General features: G+C 48.5%; 1 protein-coding gene across 4 annotated transcripts in view; it reads left to right on the top strand.

Moving 5' to 3' along the window:
* The window catches only part of C1H11orf54 (chromosome 1 C11orf54 homolog), a 188176-nt gene extending 168026 nt beyond the window's left edge, over positions 1-20150 (top strand). For all 4 annotated transcript variants that reach the window (XM_063920330.1, XM_063920332.1, XM_063920329.1 and 1 more), the window contains one exon: positions 19726-20150. In XM_063920330.1, the coding sequence (XP_063776400.1) occupies positions 19726-19899 (174 nt within the window). In that variant the 3' untranslated portion in view covers positions 19900-20150. The remainder of the gene's footprint in view (positions 1-19725) is intronic.
* Positions 20151-27366: the final 7216 nt, after the last annotated feature.

Genomic DNA, 27366 nt, shown 5'->3' with positions numbered 1-27366 from the left:
CTCCTCTACGTCTTATAATTCTCAGTACCTTAGGTATGAGAAGCAGAGGAGGGAACACATACACCGACTGGTACACCCACGGTGTTACCAGAACGTCCACAGCTATTGCCTGAGGGTCTCTTGACCTGGCGCAATACCTGTCCAGTTTTTTGTTCAGGCGGGACGCCATCATGTCCACCTTTGGTCTTTCCCAACGGTTCACAATCATGTGGAAGACTTCCCGATGAAGTCCCCACTCTCCCGGGTGGAGGTCGTGCTGAGGAAGTCTGCTTCCCAGTTGTCCACTCCTGGAATGAACACTGCTGACAGTGCTAACACATGATTTTCCGCCCAGCGAAGAATCCTTGCAGTTTCTGCCATTGCCCTCCTGCTTCTTGTGCCGCCCAGTCTGTTTACGTGGGCGACTGCCGTGATGTTGTCCCACTGGATCAATACCGGCTGACCTTGAAGCAGAGGTCTTGCTAAGCTTAGAGCATTGTAAATTGCTCTTAGCTCCAGTATATTTATGTGGAGAGAAGTCTCCAGACTTGATCACACTCCCTGGAAATTTTTTCCTTGTGTGACTGCTCCCCAGCCGTTCAGGCTGGCATCCGTGGTCACCAGGACCCAGTCCTGAATGCCGAATCTGTGGCCCTTTAGTAGATGAGCACTCTGCAGCCACCACAGAAGAGACACCCTTGTCCTTGGAGACAGGGTTATCCGCTGATGCATCTGAAGATGCGATCCGGACCATTTTTCCAGCAGATCCCACTGAAAAGTTCTTGCGTGAAATCTGCCGAATGGAATTGCTTCGTAAGAAGCCACCATTTTTCCCAGGACCCTTGTGCAATGATGCACTGACACTTTTCCTGGTTTTAGGAGGTTCCTGACTAGCTCGGATAACTCCCTGGCTTTCTCCTCCGGGAGAAACACCTTTTTCTGGACTGTGTCCAGAATCATCTCTAGGAACAGCAGACGTGTCGTCGGAGACAGCTGCGATTTTGGAATATTTAGAATCCACCCGTGCTGTCGTAGAACTACTTGAGATAGTGCTACTCCGACCTCCAACTGTTCTCTGGACCTTGCCCTTATCAGGAGATCGTCCAAGTAAGGGATAATTAAGACGCCTTTTCTTTGAAGAAGAATCATCATTTCGGCCATTACCTTGGTAAAGACCCGGGGTGCCGTGGACAATCCAAACGGCAGCGTCTGAAACTGATAGTGACAGTTTTGTACCACGAACCTGAGGTACCCTTGGTGAGAAGGGCAAATTGGGACATGGAGGTAAGCATCCTTGATGTCCAGGGACACCATATAGTCCCCTTCTTCCTGGTTCGCTATCACTGCTCTGAGTGACTCCATCTTGATTTGAACCTTTGTATGTAAGTGTTCAAATATTTCAGATTTAGAATAGGTCTCACCGAGCCGTCTGGCTTCAGTACCACAATATAGTGTGGAATAATACCCCTTTCCTTGTTGTAGGGGGGGTACTTTGATTATCACCTGCTGGGAATACAGCTTGTGAATTGTTTCCAATACTGCCTCCCTGTCGGAGGGAGACGTTGGTAAAGCAGACTTCAGGAACCTGCGAGGGGGAGACGTCTCGAACCTCCAATCTGTACCCCTGGGATACTACTTGTAGGATCCAGGGGTCCACTTGCGAGTGAGCCCACTGCGCGCTGAAACTCTTGAGACGACCCCCCACCGCAGCTGAGTCCGCTTGTACGGCCCCAGCGTCATGCTGAGGACTTGGCAAAAGCGGTGGAGGGCTTCTGTTCCTGGGAATGGGCTGCCTGCTGCAGTCTTCTTTCCTTTCCTCTATCCCTGGGCAGATATGACTGGCCTTTTGCCTGCTTGCCTTTATGGGGACGAAAGGACTGAGGCTGAAAAGACGGTGTCTTTTTCTGCTGAGATGTGACTTGGGGTAAAAAAGGTGGATTTTCCAGCTGTTGCCGTGGCCACCAGGTCCGATGGACCGACCCCAAATAACTCCTCCCCTTTTATACGGCAATACTTCCATGTGCCGTTTGGAATCTGCATCACCTGACCACTGTCGTGTCCATAAACATCTTCTGGCAGATATGGACATCGCACTTACTCTTGATGCCAGAGTGCAAATATCCCTCTGTGCATCTCGCATATATAGAAATGCATCCTTTAAATGCTTTATAGTCAATAAAATACTGTCCCTGTCACGGGTATCAATATTTTCAGTCAGGGAATCCGACCAAGCCACCCCAGCGCTGCACATCCAGGCTGAGGCGATCGCTGGTCGCAGCATAACACCAGTATGTGTGTATATACTTTTTAGGATATTTTCCAGCCTCCTATCAGCTGGCTCCTTGAGGGCGGCCGTATCTGGAGACGGTAACGCCACTTGTTTTGATAAGCGTGTGAGCGCCTTATCCACCCTAAGGGGTGTTTCCCAACGCGCCCTAACTTCTGGCGGGAAAGGGTATAATGCCAATAATTTTCTATCGGGGAAAACCCACGCATCATCACACACTTCATTTAATTTATCTGATTCAGGAAAAACTACAGGTAGTTTTTTCACACCCCACATAATACCCTCTTTTGTGGTACTTGTAGTATCAGAAATATGTAACACCTCCTTCATTGCCCTTAACATGTAACGTGTGGCCCAAATGGAAAATACGTTTGTTTCTTCACCGTCGACACTGGAGTCAGTGTCCGTGTCTGTGTCTGTGTCGACCGACTGAGGTAAATGGGCGTTTTAAAGCCCCTGACGGTGTTTGAGACGCCTGGACAGGTACTAATTGGTTTGCCGGCCGTCTCATGTCGTCAACCGACCTTGCAGCGTGTTGACATTATCACGTAATTCCCTAAATAAGCCATCCATTCCGGTGTCGACTCCCTAGAGAGTGACATCACCATTACAGGCAATTGCTCCGCCTCCTCACCAACATCGTCCTCATACATGTCGACACACACGTACCGACACACAGCACACACACAGGGAATGCTCTGATAGAGGACAGGACCCCACTAGCCCTTTGGGGAGACAGAGGGAGAGTTTGCCAGCACACACCAAAACGCTATAATTATACAGGGACAACCTTTATATAAGTGTTTTTCCCTTATAGCATCTTAATATATATAATCATATCGCCAAATAAGTGCCCCCCCTCTCTGTTTTAACCCTGTTTCTGTAGTGCAGTGCAGGGGAGAGCCTGGGAGCCTTCCCACCAGCATTTCTGTGAGGGAAAATGGCGCTGTGTACTGAGGAGAATAGGCTCCGCCCCCTTTTCGGCGGGCTTCTTCTCCCGTTTTTCTGAGACCTGGCAGGGGTTAAATACATCCATATAGCCCCAGGGGCTATATGTGATGTATCTTTTAGCCAGTATAGGTATTTCATTGCTGCCCAGGGCGCCCCCCCCAGCGCCCTGCACCCTCAGTGACCGCTGGTGTGAAGTGTGCTGACAACAATGGCGCACAGCTGCAGTGCTGTGCGCTACCTCATGAAGACTGAAAAGTCTTCTGCCGCCGGTTTCTGGACCTCTTCACTCTTCGGCATCTGCAAGGGGGTCGGCGGCGCGGCTCTGGGACCGGACTCCATGGCTGGGCCTGTGTTCGATCCCTCTGGAGCTAATGGTGTCCAGTAGCCTAAGAAGCCAATCCATCCTGCACGCAGGTGAGTTCACTTCTTCTCCCCTAAGTCCCTCGTAGCAGTGAGCCTGTTGCCAGCAGGACTCACTGAAAATAAAAAACCTAACAAAACTTTTACTCTAAGCAGCTCTTTAGGAGAGCCACCTAGATTGCACCCTTCTCGGCCGGGCACAAAAATCTAACTGAGGCTTGGAGGAGGGTCATAGGGGGAGGAGCCAGTGCACACCACCTGATCCTAAAGCTTTTACTTTTGTGCCCTGTCTCCTGCGGAGCCGCTAATCCCCATGGTCCTGACGGAGTCCCCAGCATCCACTTAGGACGTCAGAGAAAATAAGAATTTAATACCTACCGGTAATTCCTTTTCTCGTAGTCCGTAGTGGATACTGGGCGCCCGCCTCCCTGCTTCGAATTCCTGCTTACATGGTTGTAAGTGTTCTTGGTTGGGTCTGCTGTTGCTGTCCCTGTCCCATGTTGGGTTAGCGTTGCTATCCTTTGTCATTGTTAGTGTTGCTCTCCTCTGTTCTGGTTAACTCTGCTATCAGTTACTGTTGTGTGTTGGTTCGTTACCTCACCACTTTGTTATATATATATCCTTCTCTATCGGTATGTCCGTCTCCTCAGGCTAGGAGGGGCATGGAGGGGAGAAGCCAGCACACCCTTATTATTTCTTTAAGTGCCAGGCTCCAATGGACCCAATCTATACTCCATGGTACTAAAGTACATTCCCCAGTATCCACTAGAATGTTAGAGAAAATAGGAATTTAATACCTACCGGTAATTCCTTTTCTCATAGTCAGTAGTGGATACTGGGCACCCGCCTCCTTGCTTCGAATTCCTGCTTACAGGGTTGTAAGTGTTGGTTGGGTCTGCTGTTGCTGTCCCATGTTGGGTTAGCGTTGCTATCCTTTGTCATTGTTAGTGTTGTTCTCCTCTGTTTTGGTTAGCTCTGCTATCAGTTACTTTTGTGTGTTGGTTCGTTACCTCACCACTTCGTAATGTATATTTCCTTCTCTATCGGTATGTCGTCTCTTCGGGCTAGGAGGGGCATAGAGGGGAGGAGCCAGCACACACTTATTATTTAGAGGGGAGGAGCCAGCACACACTTATTATTTCTTAAAGTGCCAGGCTCCAATGGACCCGATCTATACCCAACGGTACCGGACTTCGAGAAAAGGAATTACCGGTAGGTATTAAATTCCTATTTTATTGTGATTGCTTGTTTGAGTTTTTGGGGCTGATTCAGTTTAGAGTAAAGCAAACTTTGTCTTTGTCCCATTACATAGATCTGACACCACCACTCTCCCCGCACTATACTTTGCCCAACCTATCACCTTTTTCTCAAATGCCCCTCTCCTCTGCCCATCAGCTTTTCTCATATGCTCCTCTGCCCACAAATTTTTGTCTCAAATGCCCCTTGCCCACCAGGATATCTCACATGCCCCTTGCCTGCTAGCTTTTATCTCAAATTGTAAAATGCAACGTAATATGCTGCATTATATAAGAAACTGTTAAGAATAATAAATAAGAATTTACTTACCGATAATTCTATTTCTCGGAGTCCGTAGTGGATGCTGGGGTTCCTGAAAGGACCATGGGGGATAGCGGCTCCGCAGGAGACAGGGCACAAAAAGTAAAGCTTTAGGATCAGGTGGTGTGCACTGGCTCCTCCCCCTATGACCCTCCTCCAAGCCTCAGTTAGGATACTGTGCCCGGACGAGCGTACACAATAAGGAAGGATTTTGAATCCCGGGTAAGACTCATACCAGCCACACCAATCACACTGTACAACCTGTGATCTGAACCCAGTTAACAGTATGATAACAGCGGAGCCTCTGAAAAGATGGCTCACAACAATAATAACCCGATTTTTGTAACTATGTACAAGTATTGCAGATAATCCGCACTTGGGATGGGCGCCCAGCATCCACTACGGACTCCGAGAAATAGAATTATCGGTAAGTAAATTCTTATTTTCTCTATCGTCCTAGTGGATGCTGGGGTTCCTGAAAGGACCATGGGGATTATACCAAAGCTCCCAAACGGGCGGGAGAGTGCGGATGACTCTGCAGCACCGAATGAGAGAACTCCAGGTCCTCCTCAGCCAGGGTATCAAATTTGTAGAATTTAGCAAACGTGTTTGCCCCTGACCAAGTAGCTGCTCGGCAAAGTTGTAAAGCCGAGACCCCTCGGGCAGCCGCCCAAGATGAGCCCACTTTCCTTGTGGAATGGGCTTTTACTGATTTTGGCTGTGGCAATCCTGCCACAGAATGTGCAAGCTGAATTGTACTACAAATCCAACGAGCAATCGTCTGCTTAGAAGCAGGAGCACCCAGCTTGTTGGGTGCATACAGGATAAACAGCGAGTCAGATTTTCTGACTCCAGCCGTCCTGGAAACATATATTTTCAAGGCCCTGACAACGTCAAGCAACTTAGAGTTCTCTAAGTCCCTGGTAGCCGCAGGTACCACAATAGGTTGGTTCATGTGAAATGCAGAAACCACCTTAGGTAGAAATTGAGGACGAGTCCTCAATTCCGCCCTGTCAGAATGAAAAATTAAGTAAGGGCTTTTATATGATAAAGCCGCCAATTCTGACACACGCCTGGCTGAAGCCAAGGCTAACAGCATCGACACCTTCCATGTGAGATATTTTAAGTCCACAGTGGAAAGTGGTTCAAACCAATGTGACTTTAGAAAACTCAACACCACATTGAGATCCCAAGGTGCCACTGGAGGCACAAAAGGAGGCTGTATGTGCAGGACCCCTTTTACAAATGTCTGAACTTCAGGTACTGAAGCCAGTTCTTTCTGGAAGAAAATCGACAGGGCCGAAATTTGAACCTTAATGGACCCTAATTTTAGGCCCATAGACAGTCCTGTTTGCAGGAAATGAAGGAAACGACCCAGTTGAAATTCCTCTGTAGGGGCCTTCTTGGCCTCACACCACGCAACATATTTACGCCAAATGCGGTGATAATGTTTTGCGGTTACGTCCTTCCTGGCTTTGACCAGAGTAGGGATGACTTCTTCTGGAATGCCTTTTTCCCTCAGGATCCGGCGTTCAACCGCCATGCCGTCAAACGCAGCCGCGGTAAGTCTTGGAACAGACAAGGCTCCTGCAGTAGCAGGTCCTTTCTTAGAGGTAGAGGCCACGGTTCGTCCGTGAGCATCTCTTGAAGTTCCGGGTACCAAGTCCGTCTTGGCCAATCCGGAACCACGAGTATAGTTCTTACTCCTCTCCTTCTTATGATTCTCAGTACTTTTGGTATGAGAGGCAGAGGAGGGAACACATACACTGACTGGTACACCCACGGCGTTACCAGAGCGTCCACTGCTATTGCCTGAGGGTCCCTTGACCTGGCGCAATATCTGTCCAGTTTTTTGTTGAGGCGGGACGCCATCATGTCCACCTTTGTTTTTTCCCAACGGTTTACAATCAGGTGGAAGACTTCTGGGTGAAGTCCCCACTCTCCCGGGTGAAGGTCGTGTCTGCTGAGGAAGTCTGCTTCCCAGTTGTCCACTCCCGGAATGAATACTGCTGACAGTGCTATCACATGATTTTCCGCCCAGCGAAGAATCCTTGCAGCTTCTGCCATTGCCCTCCTGCTTCTCGTGCCGCCCTGTCTGTTTACGTGGGCGACTGACGTGATGTTGTCCGATTGGATCAACACCGCCTGACCCTGAAGCAGAGGTTTTGCTTGACTTAGGGCATTGTAAATGGCCCTTAGTTCCAGAATGTTTATATGAAGAGACGTTTCCAGGCTTGACCACAGGCCCTGGAAATTCCTTCCCTGTGTGACTGCTCCCCAGCCTCTCAGGCTGGCATCCGTGGTTACCAGGATCCAATCCTGAATGCCAAATCTGCGGCCCTCTAGTAGATGAGCACTCTGCAGCCACCACAGGAGAGACACCCTTGTCCTTGGCGACAGGGTTATCCGCTGATGCATCTGCAGATGCGATCCGGACCATTTGTCCAGTAGATCCCACTGAAATGTTCTTGCATGGAATCTTCCGAATGGAATTGCTTCGTAAGAAGCCACCATTTTCCCCAGGACCCTCGTGCACTGATGCACTGAGACCTGTCCTGGTTTTAGGAGGTTCCTGACTAGCTCGGATAACTCCCTGGCCTTCTCCTCCGGGAGAAACACCTTCTTCTGGACTGTGTCCAGAATTATTCCTAGGAACAGTAGACGTGTCGTTGGAATCAGCTGCGATTTTGGAATATTTAGAATCCACCCGTGCTGACGTAACACTACCTGAGATAGTGCTACTCCGACTTCTAACTGTTCCCTGGATCTTGCCCTTATCAGGAGATCGTCCAAGTAAGGGATAATTAAAATGTCTTTTCTTCTTAGAAGAATCATCATTTCGGCCATTACCTTGGTAAAGATCCGAGGTGCCGTGGACAATCCAAACGGCAGCGTCTGAAACTGATAATGACAGTTTTGTACTACAAACCTGAGGTACCCTTGGTGAGAAGGGTATATCGAGACGTGGAGATAAGCATCCTTGATGTCCAGAGACACCATATAGTCCCCTTCTTCCAGGTTTGCTATCACTGCTCTGAGTGACTCCATCTTGAATTTGAACCTTTTTATGTAAGTGTTCAAGGATTTCAGATTTAAAATTGGTCTCACCGAGCCGTCCGGCTTCGGTACCACAAACAGCGTGGAATAATACCCCTTTCCTTGTTGCAGGAGGGGTACCTTGATTATCACCTGCTGGGAATACAGCTTGTGAATGGCTGCCAAAACTGCCTCCCTGTCGGAGGGAGACTTTGGTAAAGCAGACTTCAGGAAACGACGAGGGGGAAACGCCTCGAATTCCAGTTTGTACCCCTGCGATACTACCTGTAGAATCCAGGGATCCACTTGCGAGTGAGCCCACTGCGCGTTGAAATTCTTGAGACGGGCCCCCACCATATCTGAGTCTGCTTGTAAAGCCCCAGCGTCATGCTGAAGACTTGGCAGAAGCAGGGGAGGGCTTCTGCTCCTGTGAAGCGGCTGCATGGTGCAGTCTTTTTCCTCTTCCTCTGCCCCGGGGCAGAAAAGAGTGGCCTTTTGCTCGCTTGTACTTATGGGAACGAAAGGACTGAGTTTGAAAAGACGGTGTCTTTTTCTGCTGATGTGGAGTGACCTGGGGTAAAAAGGTGGATTTTCCAGCCGTTGCCGTGGCCACCAGGTCCGATAGACCAGCCCCAAATAACTCCTCCCCTTTATACGGCAATACTTCCATGTGCCGTTTGGAATCCGCATCCCCTGACCACTGTCGCGTCCATAACGCTCTTCTGGCAGAGATGGACATAGCACTTATTCTTGATGCCAGGGTGCAAATATCCCTCTGTGCATCACGCATATATAGTAGTGCATCCTTTAAATGTTCTATAGTTAACAAAATATTGTCCCTATCCAGGGTATCAATATTCTCGGTCAGGGAATCCGACCATGCGACTCCAGCACTGCACATCCAGGCTGAGGCGATTGCTGGTCGCAGTATAACACCAGTATGTGTGTATATACTTTTTAGGATATTTTCCAGCCTTCTATCAGCTGGTTCTTTGAGGGTAGCCGTATCAGGAGACGGTAACGCTACTTGTTTTGATAAACGTGTGAGCGCCTTATCTACCCTAGGGGGTGTTTCCCAACGCGCCCTAACCTCTGGCGGGAAAGGATATAATGCTAATAATTTTTTAGAAATTAGCTGTTTTTTATAGGGGGAAACCCACGCTTTTTCACACACCTCATTTATTTCCTCTGACTCAGGAAAAAATATTGGTAGTTTTTTCTCTCCCCACATAATACCCTTCTTTGTGGTACTTGTAGTGTCAGAAAGGTTCAATGCCTCTTTCATTGCCGTGATCATGTAACGTGTGGCCCTACTGGACATTACGTTTGTCTCGTCACCGTCGACACTAGACTCAGTATCTGTGTCAGGGTCTGTGTCGACCCACTGAGGTAACGGGCGTTTTAGCGCCCCTGACGGTGTCTGAGACGCCTGGACAGGCACTAATTGATTTGCCGGCTGTCTCATGTCGTCAACAGTTTTCTGCAAATTGCTGACATTATCACTTAATTGTTTAAATACAATCATCCAGTCAGGTGTCGACTCCCTAGGGGGTGACATCACCAACACAGGCAACTGCTCCGCCTCCACATAATTTTCCTCCTCATACATGTCGACACACGCGTACCGACACACAGCACACACACCGGGAATGCTCTGATAGAGGACAGGACCCCACTTAGCCCTTTGGAGAGACAGAGGGAGAGTCTGCCAGCACACACCCAGCGCTATATATATATATACAGGGATAACCTTATATAAGTGTTATTCCCTTATAGCTGCTGTTATTATCGTTATTTGCTGCCAAAAATGCCCCCCCTTCTCTTTTTTACCCTGATTCTGAAGCAGGACTGCAGGGGAGAGTCAGGGAGCCGTCCTTCCAGCGGAGCTGTGAGGGAAAATGGCGCTTGTGTGCTGAGGAGATAGGCTCCGCCCCTTCACGACGTCCTTATCTCCCGCTTTTCTGTGTAAAATGGCAGGGGATTAAAATACATCCATATAGCCCAGGAGCTATATGTGATGTATTCTGTTTTGCCACCTAAGGTATTCCGTTATATTGCGTCTCAGGGCGCTCCCCCCCCAGCGCCCTGCACCCTCAGTGACCGGAGTGTGAAGTGTGCTGAGAGCAATGGCGCACAGCTGCGGTGCTGTGCGCTACCTTAGTCTGAAGACAGGATGTCTTCTGCCGCCGATTTCACCGGACCTCTTCGTCTCTTCTGGCTCTGTAAGGGGGACGGCGGCGCGGCTCCGGTGACCCATCCAGGCTGAACCTGTGATCGTCCCTCTGGAGCTAGTGTCCAGTAGCCTAAGAAACCCGATCCACTCTGCACTCAGGTGAGTCCGTTTCTTCTCCCCTTAGTCCCACGATGCAGTGAGCCTGTTGCCAGCAGGACTCACTGAAAATAAAAAAAACCTAACTAAACTTTTATTCTAAGCAGCTCAGGAGAGCCACCTAGATTGCACCCTTCTCGGCCGGGCACAAAAATCTAACTGAGGCTTGGAGGAGGGTCATAGGGGGAGGAGCCAGTGCACACCACCTGATCCTAAAGCTTTACTTTTTGTGCCCTGTCTCCTGCGGAGCCGCTATCCCCCATGGTCCTTTCAGGAACCCCAGCATCCACTAGGACGATAGAGAAATAGCCATTCTGTCCCCAGAAAAAAATCCTCTTGCCCTCTAGCTATTCCCTTACACACCCCACTGTCCACCATCTTTTGTCTTATTCAACCAGTGTGCCCCACAGTAACCTCTACATACCCGATACATCTCCATTGCTTTCAGCTACAGACAGTGGGGTCAGAGGAACAGGAATAGATCAATAGGTCAACCCAAATTAGGTCCGACAGTCAATAGATTGGCCCCATATTGTAAACAGGGCATAAGTCAACATCGGCAAAAGGTCATGGTCGATGGGTACAAGAGGTTGACAGGTACAAAATGTCGACACAAGAAAAGGTCGACATGGGAATGGTCGGCACAAAAAAAAGGTAGATACAAGTTTTTTAAGGTTTTTTGGTGTTATTTCATTTTTTTAAACCACATGTGACCCCAATTAGTGTGCCGTGTCCCATTACATAGCTTGCGAGCTTCAGGCAATGTGCTGAGCACAGGTTACTATTCCCAACCACAGTCCTTGTGGAAGGTAAAGGATGAAAGAGTAAAAAAAAACCCTGCGTTGACCATATGCTGGGTTGACCATTGTGTCAACCATTTAGATTGCTGGTCACAGCAATTTAGGATGCCCCCTGCATTCCCCTGGCTGCGAAGGTAGGCGCACCGCCGGCATTTTTTCCATCGGAGCGGCTGCATGTGACATCACGCAGCAGCCCTGAAAAACAGCGGCACCCCACCCGTTTGTAGCATCCCGTAACACTGCGGCGACACCCCGTGATCGCCTCTGTCTGTCAATCAGGCAGAGGTGTTCGCAGCCAATGCAATGCGATCGCATTGGCCACCTATACCTGGACCTGCACATACGCCTTGGCACCAGCTAAGGTAAATTGTGGTCACATTGAGATTGCAATTCGACCTGAATGAAGCTCACAATCCCTGCTGCTGTCACAGAATACATCGACCCAACTTGTCATTCCACATAGTGTTTGCCGTCAAACAGCATGACACGGCTGGAATGTGGTGGCACCTCGGTAGACCCCCTAAATCCTGGCACCCTTGGCAGTTGCCTTAAACTACACCAGCCAAACTGTATTCCTGCACCATGGTCTTCTTAATTAATTCTATTTTCTGCTGCGGGGTACACTGGGCTCCACAAGGATAGACATTGGGGTGTAGAGTAGGATCTTGATCTGAGGCACCAACAGGATCAAAAGCTTTGACTGTTCCCAAGATGCATAGCGCCGCCTCCTCTATAACCCCGCCTCCCTGCACAGGAGCTCAGTTTTGTAGTTGGTGCCGCAGATAGCAGGCACGCAACAGAGGGGCTGCTCCAGGCAGCCCTAAGAAGAGCTTTTTATGAAGAAAAGTGAAGACTTCAAGGGCTGTAGCAGTGTGTAGATGTCAGGAGACATTCACTGCTGCAGCTCCATCTCTCCCCAGCGGCGCTGTACACTCCCGTGCCCTGGTTGCCGGGTACCTACAGCAGGAGGCTCTGGTTTTCTTCTCGTCAGACACACACTACTGTGGCTCTCCGGGATCGCGTGGCCGCGCTTCGGGAGGTGGTGAGTTGGTCCCGCTCGCGGGACCCGTGCTGTATCGCGATCCGGCGCGGTCGGTGGGAGGCAGGCCGTGCGCGCTGGCGGTGGACACTGTGGCATACAGGCGATCCCACTAGATCACCAGGGCATGGGTGCAGGTCAGGTTTTCTCTAAACCGTTTTACTAGTAGCCCGCAGTACCAGGTGGTTTTGCCAGCAGGGGGATAAGGCTTAGACCTGGGGCCCCTCCCCCAGCCCCAGGGCGCCATTTACAGTAAATGTTCCCGCCCTGGAGCTGCATATCTGTGTCTCCCTCACTCCCTGTCAGTGTTTGGGTGCCATTTCTCTCAGCTACACTGTTCCTGGGACTGCTTGGGCAAATCCTCCTTTGTAAAGCCGCCTGATAGTCAGCGCTGTGACTTTACAAGACACTTAAGTATTCTACATGTCATTTAGACAGTGATAGTTAGGAAAGAGTGCATTTAGTCAGGGTTCTCTGGTACAAGTACCCTGTGATATACATCTAGTTCTTACTGTGCAGTGTTATATCTGTTGACTACATAGCTATATACAGTATATATAAGCTGTGCAGTATTATTGTTTGTAATAACCTCTGCATTGTATAACTGTGACTATATGTGTGTGCATTAGCTTGCTGGGTGATTTTCATTCGTGTCTATCACTCAACTTGCTATCCCTATATTCTATAACCGGAGGGGGCTTGGTGCGTCAGGTTTATAATACTGTAATATAGGATATTCACAAGATATACTCTAATTGTATTTTTTTCTGTGATTTTAGTCACCATATCTCTCCTGTATCCCTGCTTGTGCTGACTACACTGTGCAGGGGTTTGAGCGAGAGGTATTGTGCTGCTGACAATTGTACTGTGTTACCTGATACTGCAAGTTATATCATGTCTGCTTCTGAGGGTAACGGTTCTGGGGCTGAACACACTGCCGGTGTTGCTGACGCCACAGATCCCTATGAGGAGAATATAGCAGCTGAGGGCTCTGGTTCTGGGGGCTCCTTGCCCCCCAGTGGGACTGTGGCAACGGGGGTCCATAATGACCCACGTGGGCTACCTTCTCCACGCTTCTGAATACGCTAGTTACTAAACTAACGCCCCCTATGGGACCTCCTATGCCGGTTCAACCGTATGTGGTCCCCACGGCTAACCCGCGGTGGGCAGATAACTTGTCTGCTCAATTGAAGAAATTGAACCAGTCTTTTGACTACTAAAAAGTCTGACCCTCGCTCGCCTAAGACCAAGGGGTCCTCTAAGCGAGCTCTTACCTCCTCACAATCCACTGCTGTCACTGACACCTCGTCTGATGAAGATGGCGATTACACTGACCCCACAGATACTGCTGGTGGGGAGGGTAGTTCACAAGTGGATGTTCCTGATCTTTTGGAGGCTTTTAAGTTGATTCTACAGATTACGGATGATCCCGAGCCATCCGTCCCTCCTAAGAAACCAGATAGGTTCAAGCATCAGAAGGTGGTTAAACAAGTTTTACCTCATTCTGATCACCTGGTGGATATACGTCAGGAATCCTGGGAAAATCCAGGGAAGAAGTTTGTGCCTCAAAAGAAGATGCTGGCTCGCTATCCCCTCGCGCCAGAGCTGTCAAAAAATTGGGAAACGCCTCCTCCAGTGGACTCGCATGTGGCAAGGATGGTGGTTTCCTCAGCTCTACCTGTCACTACCGTCACGTCTCTGAAAGAGCCTACGGATAAACGTGTGGAGGGTTGTCTGAAAGCAATTTACACCCTCACGGGTGCTGCACAAAGGCCCACTATTGCAGCGACATGGGCTGCAGGGTCTATTGAAGTGTGGGCCCTAGAGTTGGAAGCTGAAATCTCTTCTGACCATGCTAGACAGTGCTTGTCATATATTGTCACAGCTTCTCACTATATTAAAGAGGCGGCTTCTGATGCCGGTATTCTAGCATCCAAGGCCTCTACTACGTCAGAAAAAATAAAACAAGTGAGCGCTAGTAAAATTGGCTATGAGACAACTATACTTTACATTGACTGCAGCTTCTCAATTTGAGGTGCTGAACCTCAAAAAATCATGGACAATGGTAAAAAACAAAGAAGCGCTGTCATTGAAAGTATTATACAATTTATTAAAAATATATATATATGATAATCACAAAAATAAAACCTGGTATCCTGTAATTTGATAACACAGCATATATAGTATAGCAAGCATCAATACTTATTAGTAGCAGCAAATGATGGACATATTAACAAAATCCCCTAAAACGATATAACCACCTGTGCTTCAGATGGTAATATAGCACTTGTAATTTAAAAAAGGGCTCCTTGCTGGGAGCTCCACATGTGGGTTAATTAGACGTATAGGCTCATAAGATGATTTTATGGATTTAAAAGTCCATCCGTGGTGTAAATATAAACAGTTCACCTTTGTTTTGTCCACTTTATAATATCTGCTCCCAATACTTATTCCGTATTTTAGAAAAGGCTTTTTACGGGTGATTTTAATTAGCACAATTCCGTGCACAGCACAATGACATTTAAGCATGGAACGCTATTTTGACAGTCTCGTATTGTGCTTACCCCAGCCTCTGCTGATTGCAATTATTCGCGTTTCTCAGCCTCAATCCTGAAACAGCCCCAGGATTGAGGCTGAGAAACGCGTCAAGCATTCCTCCCAGTATCCTGTCTGGTATCCTGCTTCTCTCCACCACCAGAGACTACAAGCACGTCTTCGAACGGCTCCAGCTACAGGCACGTCTCTGACGGCTCCCGCTATATCACTGCAAGTGAGCGGTTCCGAGCGTTCAGTTCACCAATACATTCTGCTTTATTTCATCTCTTCGGTGCCGCAGTCAAGCGGCGTGGGCAGCCGGCGCCCAACATTTTCAAAGGAAATACCGAATAATTGCAATCAGCAGAGGCTGGGGTAAGCACAATACGAGACTGTCAAAATAGCGTTCCATGCTTAAATGTCATTGTGCTGTGCACGGAATTGTGCTAATTAAAATCACCCGTAAAAAGCCTTTTCTAAAATACGGAATAAGTATTGGGAGCAGATATTATAAAGTGGACAAAACAAAGGTGAACTGTTTATATTTACACCACGGATGGACTTTTAAATCCATAAAATCATCTTATGAGCCTATACGTCTAATTAACCCACATGTGGAGCTCCCAGCAAGGAGCCCTTTTTTAAATTACAAGTGCTATATTACCATCTGAAGCACAGGTGGTTATATCGTTTTAGGGGATTTTGTTAATATGTCCATCATTTGCTGCTACTAATAAGTATTGATGCTTGCTATACTATATATGCTGTGTTATCAAATTACAGGATACCAGGTTTTATTTTTGTGATTATCATATATATATATTTTTAATAAATTGTATAATACTTTCAATGACAGCGCTTCTTTGTTTTTTACCACTCTACTACGTCAGTCCTGGCTCGCCGGATATTGTGGCTGAGGTCCTGGTCCGTGGATCTGGATTCTAGAAAAACCCTGGAGGTACTCCCTTTCAAGGGAGATATTCTGTTTGGGGAGGACTTAAATAAGATAATGGCTGATTTGGCTACTGCCAAAACTGCCTGTCTGCCAAGTACCGCTCCTTCTGTGTCGAAGGCTAAAAGTACTTCCTTTCGTCCTTCAGGTAAAGCAAAAGGTCAGGCGTACCACAAACAGGCCCGCACTTCCAAACCTGGTAAGCCAAAGCCCAAAAGAGCCTGGGCTGCCCTTCCAAGACCGATAAGCCTGCCGCATGATGGGGCGGGCCTCCCCCTGGGGGATACCAGGGTGGGGGGCCGGCTTCTAGGGTATACCCAGGATTGGTTGAAGTCCACTTCAGATGCCTGGGTAAGGAAAGTCGTCACTTGAGGTTACGCCATAGCCTTCAAAAACCGCACCCCTCATTGATTTTGCCTTACAGACGTCCCTTCGGACCAGACAAAGGCAAAAACTCTCCATTCGGTTTTACAGACCCTCCTGGACACAGTAGTGGTAGTACAGGTGCCTCTTGCTCAGAGAGACCAGGGGTACTATTCTCCGCTATTTCTAGTCCCGAAACCGAATAGGTCCTCCCGGCCCATTCTCAACCTCAAGGCATTGAACAAGTTTGTGAGAGTCTCCAAATTCCGTATGGAAACCCTTCGCTTTAACGTTCTGGCCTTGGAACCTGGGGATTGTATGGTCTCCCTGGATATACAGGATGCTTACCTGCATATTCCTATAGCAGTGTCACATCAGCAATACCTGAGGTTTGCGTTTGGCAACCTCCATTACCAGTTTCGGGCGTTACCTTTTGGTTTAACAACGGCTCCGCGAGTCTTCACCAAAGCTATGGCGGTGATGACGGTGGTACTCCGCCGTCAAGGGGTCAGGATCCTACCGTATCTGGATGACTTGTTGATCCAGGCAAATTCCCCAGAAATTCTCCTACGTCACCTAGATCTGACTGTCCTGTTTCTGCAAGCCCACGGGTGGCTCATCAACTGGAAGAAATCCTCCCTGGTCCCTGCTCAGAGCATGGTGCACCTGGGAGCGCTATTGGACACACACAACCAGTGGTTGTTCTTGTCTCAGGAGAAAGTCCTGAAGCTTCAAAACAGGATTTGTTGCTTCCGCTCTCGTCCGCAAGTGTCGATACATTCGGCAATGCAGGTGCTGGGCCTCATGGTGTCAGCATTCGGCATGGTGGAGTATGCTCAATTTCATTCTCGCCCTCTCCAGAGGCTGATTCTGGCCAAGTGGGATGGCCTGCCTCACCGGATCAGGTCTCATATGATCTCATTGACACCGGAGGTCGTCTGTCGCTGTACTGGTGGCTCCAGGACCAACGATTGTGCAGGGGCCGTCCCTTCTGGATATCCGACTGGGTCCTGTTGACGACAGATGCCAGTCTAAGGGGTTGGGGTGCGGTGTTGGACCAACACTCCCTTCAGGGTCGGTGGACCAAGGAGGAGTCTCTCCTCCCGATCAACATTCTGGAATTGTGGGCGGTCTTCAACTAATTGAACCTGGCCCAGCATTTAATTCAGAACCGTCCTGTTCAGGTACAGTCGGACAATGCCACCACTGTGGCCTAGATAAATCATCAAGGCGGAACTCGAAGCCGCTTGGCAATGAAGGAAGTTTCACGGATTCTTCAATGGGCGGAACACCATCTACCGGGCATATCGGCGATATTCATTCCGGGAGTCCTGAATTGGGAAACTGACTTTCTCAGTCCTGTACACGCCGGAAAGTGGGGCCTCCATCCAGAAGTGTTTCAACTAGTGGAAAGGTGGGGCCTTCCAGACGTGGATCTGATGGCGTCTCGACACAATCACAAGGTTCCGGTCTTCGGAGCAAGGACAAGGGATCCTCAAGCAGCATTCGTGGAGGCGCTGGCGGTGCCGTGGAAGTTTCGGCTGCCGTACGTGTTCTCTCCGGTGTCACTCCTGCCCAGGATAATTCGGAAGTTCAAGCAGGAAGGAGGAATCCTGCTTCTCATAGCTCCAGCGTGGCCCAGACGGCACTGGTTCTCAGACCTCCAGGGCCTCTCGTCAGAGCGTCCAATTCTACTTCCACAACGCCCAGTCCTCCTCGTTCAGGGCCCCTGTATCTATCAGGACCTGGCCCGGCTGTCTTGGACGGCGTGGCTCTTGAAGCTTCTGTCTTGAGGGCTAAAGGGTTTTCTGAGGCAGTCATTCAAACTATGTTGCGGGCCCGGAAACCGGCTTCTACTCGGATTTACCATAGGGTCTGGCATTCTTACTTTGTTTTGGTGCGCATTTAACAATTATGACGCTTCCAAGTTTAGTACAGGCAAGTTGTTGGCTTTTCTTCAGCAGGGCCTGGACCAAGGCCTGCGTCTGGACTCCCTCAAGGTTCACATTTCTGCCTTGTCGGTGTGGTTTCAGAGAAAAATTGCGACCTTACCTGATGTGCATACCTTTACTCAGGGTGTGTTTCGTATCCAACCTCCCTATGTCCCACCTGTGGCTCCTTGCGACTTGTCGGTGGTTTTGGAGGCGTTACAAGAGTCTCCGTTTGAACCTCTTGGTTCAGCTGATCTTAAGTGGTTTTCCCTTAAGGTGGTGTTTCTGCTGGCTATTGACTCAGCTAGAAGAGTGTCGGATTTGGGTGCCTTGCCTTGTAGTTCTCCATATCTGATATTTCACCGTGACCGGGCGGTTCTTAGGACTCGTCCCGGATATTTACCTAAGGTGGTTCCGGCACTTGTTTCTCCTGATCTGTCTCCCAAAGAGCGGTCTTTGGATGTGGTACGGGCCCTCCGTATCTATGTGAAGAGAACTGCTTCTATTAGGAAATCTGATTCTCTTTGTACTGTTTGGATTTCACAAACTGGGCAGGCCTGCTCACAAGCAGACCTTGGCCAGATGGATTAGAATGGTGATTGCACATGCTTGTGTACAGGCTGTTCTGTCAGCTCCTGCTCACATTACGGCCCATTCTACTCGGTCCGTGGGACCTTCTTGGGCGGCCCGCCGTGGTGCGACCCTTGAACAATTGTGCAAGGCGGCTACGTGGTCCTCAGTGAACACGTTCATAAGGTTCTATGCCTTTGATACTGCCGCTTCCCAGGATGCTTCCTTTGGACGCCGGGTTCTTGTGCCCGCTTCAGTGCGTCCCCTCCCATAATGAACTGCTTTAGGACATCCCCAATGTCTATCCTTGTGGAGCCCAGTGTACCCCGCAGCAGAAAACGAGTTTTATGGTAAGAACTTACCCTTGTTAAAACTCTTTCTGCGAGGTACACTGGGCTCCACAAGGCGTCCACCCTGACGCACTTAGCTTCTTTGGGTTGGTATGGCATTAGCCACTGACACTTCTCCTGTCGTGAGAGTGTGGTGTATGTGGCTACTAACTGTTGTCGTCTCTTTTCCTGCTACTGCATTGGGTTGGTTAACTAAAAACTGAGCTCCTGTGCAGGGAGGCAGGGTTATAGAGGAGGCGGCGCTATGCATCCTGGGAACAGTCAAAGCTTTTGAGCCTGTTGGTGCCTCGGATCAAGATCCTACTCTACACCCCAATGTCTATCCTTGTGGAGCCCAGTGTACCTTGCAGAGTTTTAACAAAGGTAAGTTCTTACCATAAAACTCGTTTTTTCAATGAGGTCCCCTTGTTTTTGTTTAATTTTACTTTGTTAAATATGCTTGTCTTCCTGATCTGCTAGAGAGTAGTGCTACACTCATATAAATTGATTTCTATTACAAAACAGCTGTCTAATGATAGTGCTGGCCTTGGGCATTCTAGTTACCATTCAAACAAATGTTCCCATATTATGGCTGGAGATAGTGATTTTGAGGCACACTGTCCTCAACATATTGTTGGTTCTAACATTAATGACAATGTATTCAAACAAATCCTGATTTTTCTAAACACGACTCATTGTCCTTCCAGGGCTTTGACCTGCGGGTGGAACACACTCATTGTTTCAGTCATCACGGAGAAGGAGGACACTACCATAATGACACAACCCCAGATTCTGTGCACTATCTTGGCTACTTCCATCCAGCAGAGTATCTCTACCGCATTGACAGACCACCTGTTACACACCTGGTTGGACGAGATTAGGTTGAGCACCATCTTTCCACAACCTTAAAAGAGAAAATGTATCATTATATATAATCATCTTGGTATGATGTAATAAAATGTGTATTAAACATAGCCAAGCTTTGATGGGAAATTAATATGTATTGATTATTGTTGGTGATACATATTATGATTTGCTTCTTTTGAACTCTTACAAAGCTTCTAAAGTTTTAAATATAATTTGATAACATTTGATTTTCATTTGAGTAAAATAAACGATTGAGTCAAACATTTGCCTGTTGTATATTACTGTTCTGTGTCTTGGGAATAACTACAATAATTGACATGTCAGGAACCACTTTGCAATATTATAGCTATAAATATATGAAAATAGCCAGTCGTAGAGGCACACTTACTTTGTTTTTGTGTTTTGTTTTTTTTAAAAGGTAGATAAGCTATTTTAGGCTATTGTGACTGGTATGAGTCATGGAAACAACGGAGACTATTCACAGCCCGATTTGGGGAGAGGTGTGTGCTGAGCGTGCGGGGGGCCGCTCATTTCACCCAGCGGGTGCAATGAGCGACCTGCTAGATTGCTAGTCAGATTGCTTAGATTTTAAGCAGCGATCGCTACGTGAGTACCCCCCTTTAAATCAAGTGAAAAAAAAACAAATGTGGAATCTTCAGGCTGGCATTTTTATTATTCAGACCGCACATTTTTATTATTCAGACCGTATTTGGCAGGTATGCCTTCTTATTAATGCTGATACATGCTTTTAACAAGAATCAGTTGCACAGCTTAAAGACAATGGGCCTAATTCCAAGTTGATTGCAGCAGGAAATTTTTTAGCAATTGGGCAAAACCATGTGCACTGCAGGGGGGGCAGATATAACATTTGCAGAGAGAGTTAGATTTGAGTGGGTTATTTTGTTTCTGTGCAGGGTAAATACTGGCTGCTTTATTTTTACACTGCAATTTAGATTTCAGTTTGAACACGCCCCACCCAAATCTAACTTTCTCTGCACATGTTATATCTGCCCTTCCTGCAGTGCACATGGTATTGCCCAACTGCTAACACATTTGATGCTGCGATCAACTCAGAATTTGGCCCAATGGGTATATGCAATTGCGGTCGAATTGCCGAAAAACGGGGCATTTTCGACCAAAAAAAAAAATTCGACAATGCAGTACAGTACTTTTCGACAAAAAAACTGACTTTTCAGATTCGACTTTTTGAAATTCGACAGTTCACAAATTCGACATGTCTGCAATAGTAAAAATGCTGCTTTTCGACAAAAGTATATTCAATTGAAAAATGTCGATTCGACAACAGTGCTTTTCGACAGTAAATTCGTCAATTTCATTCCACCTCACTTTGCTGGCGGAATCTAATAAAAAAAAATTAAAACATGTTTTTTTTGTGTGTTTTTTATTGATAATAGCTTATCTATTTATATTAGAAGGGATTAGGTACTTGGTTTGTCTATTAGTATTTTCCACTATTATTTATATATATATATATTTTTTTTTTAACTGACTAAAATTGAGAGAGCATGGTTTTCAGTGGGAATGGGTTAAAATTCTGGGGAAAAAATGCGTGGGGTCCCCCCTCCTAAGCATAACCAGCATCGGGCTCTTTGAGCCGGTCCTGGTTGTAAAAATACGGGGGGAAAATGAACAGGGGATCCCCCGTATTTTTAGAACCAGCACCGGGCTCTGCGTCCGGTCCTGGTGCAAAAAAATCAGGATTTTGGTACTTACCGATAAATCCCTTTCTCCGATTCCACAGGGGCCACTGGAGCGTAGTTACAATGGGGAAATAGTAGGTAGTAATTGGGAGCTGGCACTTTAAAACTCTCACACTGTGGCTAGCTCCTCCCCTACTATCTTCCCTCCAAGCCAGTCTAAGTAAAACTGTGCCCGAGGAGAGCTGGAATAAACAAAACCTTAAGGTAGAGGAGGTTAATGACGCCCTGTAAACCAGGATAACACAATCCAAACCTGGAACAGAACCTAACAAACAACAGGCTAGCCCCAACTCAACAAGCAGTCATATGGTGATCTGCAAACCGTTAAGCAAACAAAAAACAAGGAGGAACAGCGCTGGGCGGGCGTCCAGTGGCCCCTGTGGAATCGGAGAAAGGGATTTATCGGTAAGTACCAAAATCCTGATTTCTCCTTCATCCACTAGGGGCCACTGGAGCGTAGTTACAATGGGGACGTCCCAGAGCTCCCAAAATGGGTGGGAGAGCGCTGAGAGTCCTGTAAAACCGCTTGGCCAAACTGTGATGCAGAGGCCGCAAAAGTGTCAAACTTATAGAATTTGACAAAACAAATGTCGGTCCGACCAAGTAGCCGCCCGACAAAGTATTCATGGAGACCCCACGGGCAGCCGCCCACGAAGGTTCCACAACGCGCGTAGAGTGCGCTGAAATGGAAAACGGAGGCTCCCGAGCAACCGCCAAGAAGACTGTCTGATGGTTAGATGTATCCAACGGCCCAGGGTATGCTGGGACCCCGGCTATTTAGTACTGGAGCCTCATACAGAAGAGGGAAGAAAAACTTCGTCGAATAGCCTAAGATCTCTGTAGAGAGTCGGCGAGCCCTGACAACCTTCAAAGAGGGCCGAAAACACTGGGGTCAGATTTATAGGAAAAACGGACATCCCCTCTGGAAGAAACGACCGCTGAGTCTGAAGCTCAGCCGGGGGAGTTGCCAATAGAGTATTCCCTGAAAGAGAGCCCGAACTTACGGCCGGCAGGCTGATCTCTTTTGGAAGAAAACCGAAAGGGCAGAGACCTAGATTTCAGGTCAATGTATTTTGAAGCGCAGCCGAGCAAAACTTCCCAGAGAAACCAAAGATGACGGCTGAATGGTAACTGAAAGAAGGAGAAAACCCCTGTTATCCTCCTATGCCCCATAAAGTTTTCCAAAAGCGAGAAGAGGTAACAGACTTCTGAAATCGGGGCCCAGTAGGCCTAACCGAACTAGGGAACCCCTCCCTTCTGAGGTCTGGTGAACAGCCACACGGTTAAACGAAACCAGTTTAAGATGACCAAAGAAAAGGACCCTGTTGAAGTAGACAGTCTAGTCGAGGTAGGAGCCAAGGCTCCTGTACTGACAACAGGTGTAGCTGTATCTCCAAGTCATGCGCGGCCCAACCGGAGCCACCGAGAGGACTAGCGCGCATATTCCCATCCTGTGTTACCGAAGTGAGGTAGGAATAAACAAAGGAGGCAGGATAGAAAAACCCGAAACTCCAAGGAGCCCTGAGGGTATCCTCGGCTACTACCGCTAGAGCTCACGTCCGAGAGCAGTAAAGGGATAAAGAGTCAGACCGTACGCCCTGAGGTCGATCCGAAATCTCCGCCAACAGCGGACCAGCTGAGAAAACTCCGGGAAATGATCCCTCACCCGGGAGTCTGACCTGGCGGCTTGACCTGGAAAGAAGATTGTTGTCCTTCGCTCAGAGGGGAGTGTAGGCGACCACTGATTGCGTCGCAACCTGACTTAAGAAATAGAGTACCTGGTGGCAAGGAAGGAAAAATCCTCTGACGGACCGTGTTGAGAAAAGTCTACGAGGAGCATAAAGTGGATCCGTGTCGAACCAGAAGCTCCTGGATCCTCTGGAAATTCAGAAGCCACCTAATGTACAGAGTTGGATTGTAGCAGTAGATTGTCCCATTAGGGAACAAACCTCACTTCCTGCCATTGAAAAAGAGTTATTCTGTGATCTTCCTGAACCCTGTGGGAGCGGAAGAGAGACTGAAAGGAAAGGACCGACAGTGAAAATGAGAATCCTGTAATGCGAATCTGAGAAAAGCCCGATGAGGAAACCCAACGGAAATCAGTAAACAGGCATCCCTGAAGACCAGGGACGCGTAAAACCCCCTTTTTGTCTGTTTAAAACTAGCAATCACAGACTGAAAGGATTCTAAGGACAGAATAGGCGTGGCCGAGCCATCTGGCTTCGGAACGTGAAAAGAAAACAAAGGCCTGAGAACTGTCCCGATTCAAATGATATGTGAAAAACAGGGATCAACACCCTTTGCGGTTAGAAACATATGGAGCGCCGCCTGTATTATGACTCTCTTGTCCTTGTAAATCGGCCGACCCATGCCGAAGGACTCCTGAGACGGCTGTACTCCAAAATCTAATCTGTAACCGCCCAAGCCTTCTCAGTTCTCCCCGTAGGACCACCGACCTGCGCCTACCCTGGGACCCTCCAGGTGGTAGGAAGGTCTAACCTGTAGTGGGTGTATAGGAGGACCTAAAATCAGACTGGACCGATGATGCTGAGCCTCTGCTTCAGCCTGTTACCCTGAGATCCCCTGGCGACGGAGATATCGCCCGTGTGGAGTGGAAGCCTGAAAGGGCACGGAAAGAACAAAAGGAAAGACTGGTAAAGGTCCGTCTTGGAGCTGAGGCTAGTAGTAGGAGAAAGAAAAGTGGACTTACCTCCAATGGTTCAAGAAATCCTGCAGAAAGTTTCTTCCCCTGAACCATCTGCCCTGTAGGATCTCATGTTCACCTGTCACTGTTGCAGCCCCAGCGGTCTTTGGGTTAAGACAGCCCAAGCGAAAATGCAGGTTCCGAGTCTGCAGACCTCAAAAGAACATAAAATCAGAATCCTGATTCTGATCTGTCCCAAAGTATCAATTGATCCTGATGCGAAATATCCTGTAACCTAGAGGACAATTGTTCCACAACCTACCTGCTCCGGACAAGGTAGAACCCCCGCTGCCGTATATGCTTCAATGGATACCTGAGCAATGTTGCCTCAGGAAAATGGCAGCTTGTTGGACCGGTAATACATTGAGGGGTATACCTGGAGAGGTTCTGATGCCATTTCCTTCCGTCTGCGGGGAAAGGATAAGAAAACCAACATTGTTTGATATCTGAAACTTTGTATTCGGGTGTCTGCAGGCCGCCTACCGGAGCCTGCCTAGCCCATCCGAAACTGGACCATTTCGTCATTGGCGTCGAACCCGGATGGACTTGACGTGTCCGCCTCCCTTACCTGCAGTATCAAGACGAACTGCTGTATAATGCACCTGGATATTCTGAGACACAGGTTCAGACTGCACCGAAACCAGACATCCTCCGTATCCTGGACATCTCTCGCCTCCTCCCAGAGAGGCCTTTCCACCGCTGAGTCGTGTAACATGGAAGGCTATCAAGGTTCATTTAGAAACCTGGAGAGGGGAAATGACGTACAAGGTCTCTGGTTAACAGTGACATTACCTGTATAATCTGAGCTGTTCAAACAGGAGTGTCCTGCAGGTGCGTGGAGGGCTAAGCAGATGGCTCCACCGCATACTTCACACCTAAGAGGGAATTCTTTTTGACTATCCCAGGTGAGACAAACGAAAGGAGAAAAGGTGGGTTAAATAAACCGAGCCCTATGTAAGGTCTGCACTATAACGTGTAGTGACCGACGCGATTTAAATAAACTTTCTGGAGCAGCGGAGACCTGAACCAGAAGCGCTGCGCTGTGAGACAGGAGTCCTAGCCACTAGGCTATAAGAGCTCCCTTTAAAGTTTTTTTTTTTTTTTTGGGGATTCAAACCCTGGTCCCCCTGTTCAGATACCCGCTACTAGCGTACTGAGCCGCAGCGCTATTTGTCTGATGCCTTAAAGTATCTGTTGTGGTACTTGAACCCAGGCCTCTGTGGTTGGGTGTTTAGGGGATTAGTGTGCTGAGCCACACTGTCTCATATATACACATTCCCCAAATTACCAATATCATTAGTACCCAGTGACACCAAGGAATAATAAAGGGAAGGCAACCCCCAGATGCTTTCGGTATTTTATTATTATAAAACATTGTGGAAGTGGTTTTACCCCCTATATATATGGTATTGTATGCATATACATACACACACACATACATACATACATACATACATACATACATACATATATGTATCACACACACAGTGAACCCAACAGGGTAGATAAATACTGTCTATGTGAAATACTGTAGGGTAAATAAATATTGCATACCAGATTTTAATCATTAATAAGCTGAGCCCCAGCTCCTGTTTGAACTACAGCCTCTATGAAATGCCTGGCTGAGGACTCCCCTGCAGGGAGGGATGTAGCCAAAGTGAGGTAAAATAAATATGTCCGCATCTCCCTGCACAGAGAAAACTAACATCCCCCTAAGACAGGCTCTGCTGCCTGACCCTGAGCGCTGGGAACCGCCGCCGGGAGCCCGCTGTAAGCTTCACCCCCACCGTTACCTCCTTACAGCGGCCCAGGGAGCCGAGGACCTGTAATCGGTGCTGTAGCGGCCCGGGGTCCGGAGAGCGGAGGTGCTCCGGAGAGCGGAGGTGCTCCGGAGAGCGGAGGCGGAGGTGCTGTAGCGGCCGTGTACACGCTGCTGCAGCAGCCGGGGAGCGGAGGTGCTGTAGCGGCCGGGGGGGCGGAGAGCGCTGAGCCCGCTGTACAGAGCGGGAGTTAGCTCCGCCCCCCCGCTTCGGCGCCAAATTTAAAATGAAAACCCGCTGTTGTACAGAGTAAGCGGGAAGCGCCCTGTATCTCCCCGGCCGCCTGTATGCTGCGGCCGGGGAGCGGAGAGCGCCAAGCCCGCCGTACGGAGCGGGAGTTAGCTCCGCCCCCTCCCCTTTTCTGGTTGATTAATATCAGCATTTAGTGTGTTGAGCCACAGCGGCTCTTTTGTGAGATCTACAAAATACATAAGAACAATGTGGCACATGCACACATAGCCTTTCTTACTGTGTAAAATACAAAGTGCGCCTTTGATACCCCCCCAGCCTGTCTATGACTGGGGAGTATAGGGGAGCCGTCCAACCACCACATTAAAACTGACAGTATAAAATATAAATCAGTTTGGAGAAGGGGGGAGATTGTACTCACCGCTGTCCTGTAGTTCCGTCAGGCGTCGTATTCACTGCTCGACAGAACGGCCCCGACACGCGCCGCACGCAGTGGTGTCCGGCCCCTTTTTAGATTTACCGCTCTGGTGGAGCGGCTCCGACACGCGTCACACGCAGCGGTGTCCTCTCTTATACTCACCGCTGCCATGCTGCCGGAATCTTCTGCTGGTGGAGCGGCCCCGACACGCGCCGCACGCAGCGGTGTCCGGCCAACTCAGGAGAGCTCAGTGTCTCCCTCAGCCAGGGCCCATCCCGAGCCGCACGCAGCTGCGATGGGACCCCGCCGGCAGCTCCCGCGGTGCAGACTGGCAGTGGCAGAGCTGCCAGTCTGTGTGTGGAAGAAAGAAAAATAAAATAATAAAGAAAAAAGAAAAATTTCTTCAGCTAAACCCAAGTGAACCAGCTCCCCTGGGCACTAAACTAAGACTGGCTTGGAGGGAAGATAGTAGGGGAGGAGCTAGCCACAGTGTGAGAGTTTTAAAGTGCCAGCTCCCAATTACTACCTACTATTTCCCTATTGTAACTACGCTCCAGTGGCCCCTAGTGGATGAAGGAGAAAATAAGAATTTACTCACCGGTAATTCTATTTCTCGTAGTCCGTAGTGG

The sequence above is a fragment of the Pseudophryne corroboree genome, chromosome 1 (genome assembly GCF_028390025.1).
Source record: "Pseudophryne corroboree isolate aPseCor3 chromosome 1, aPseCor3.hap2, whole genome shotgun sequence".
NCBI lineage: Eukaryota > Metazoa > Chordata > Amphibia > Anura > Myobatrachidae > Pseudophryne > Pseudophryne corroboree.
Note: the sequence above shows the minus strand (reverse complement) of the source record. Positions and strands in the feature narration are given on the sequence as shown.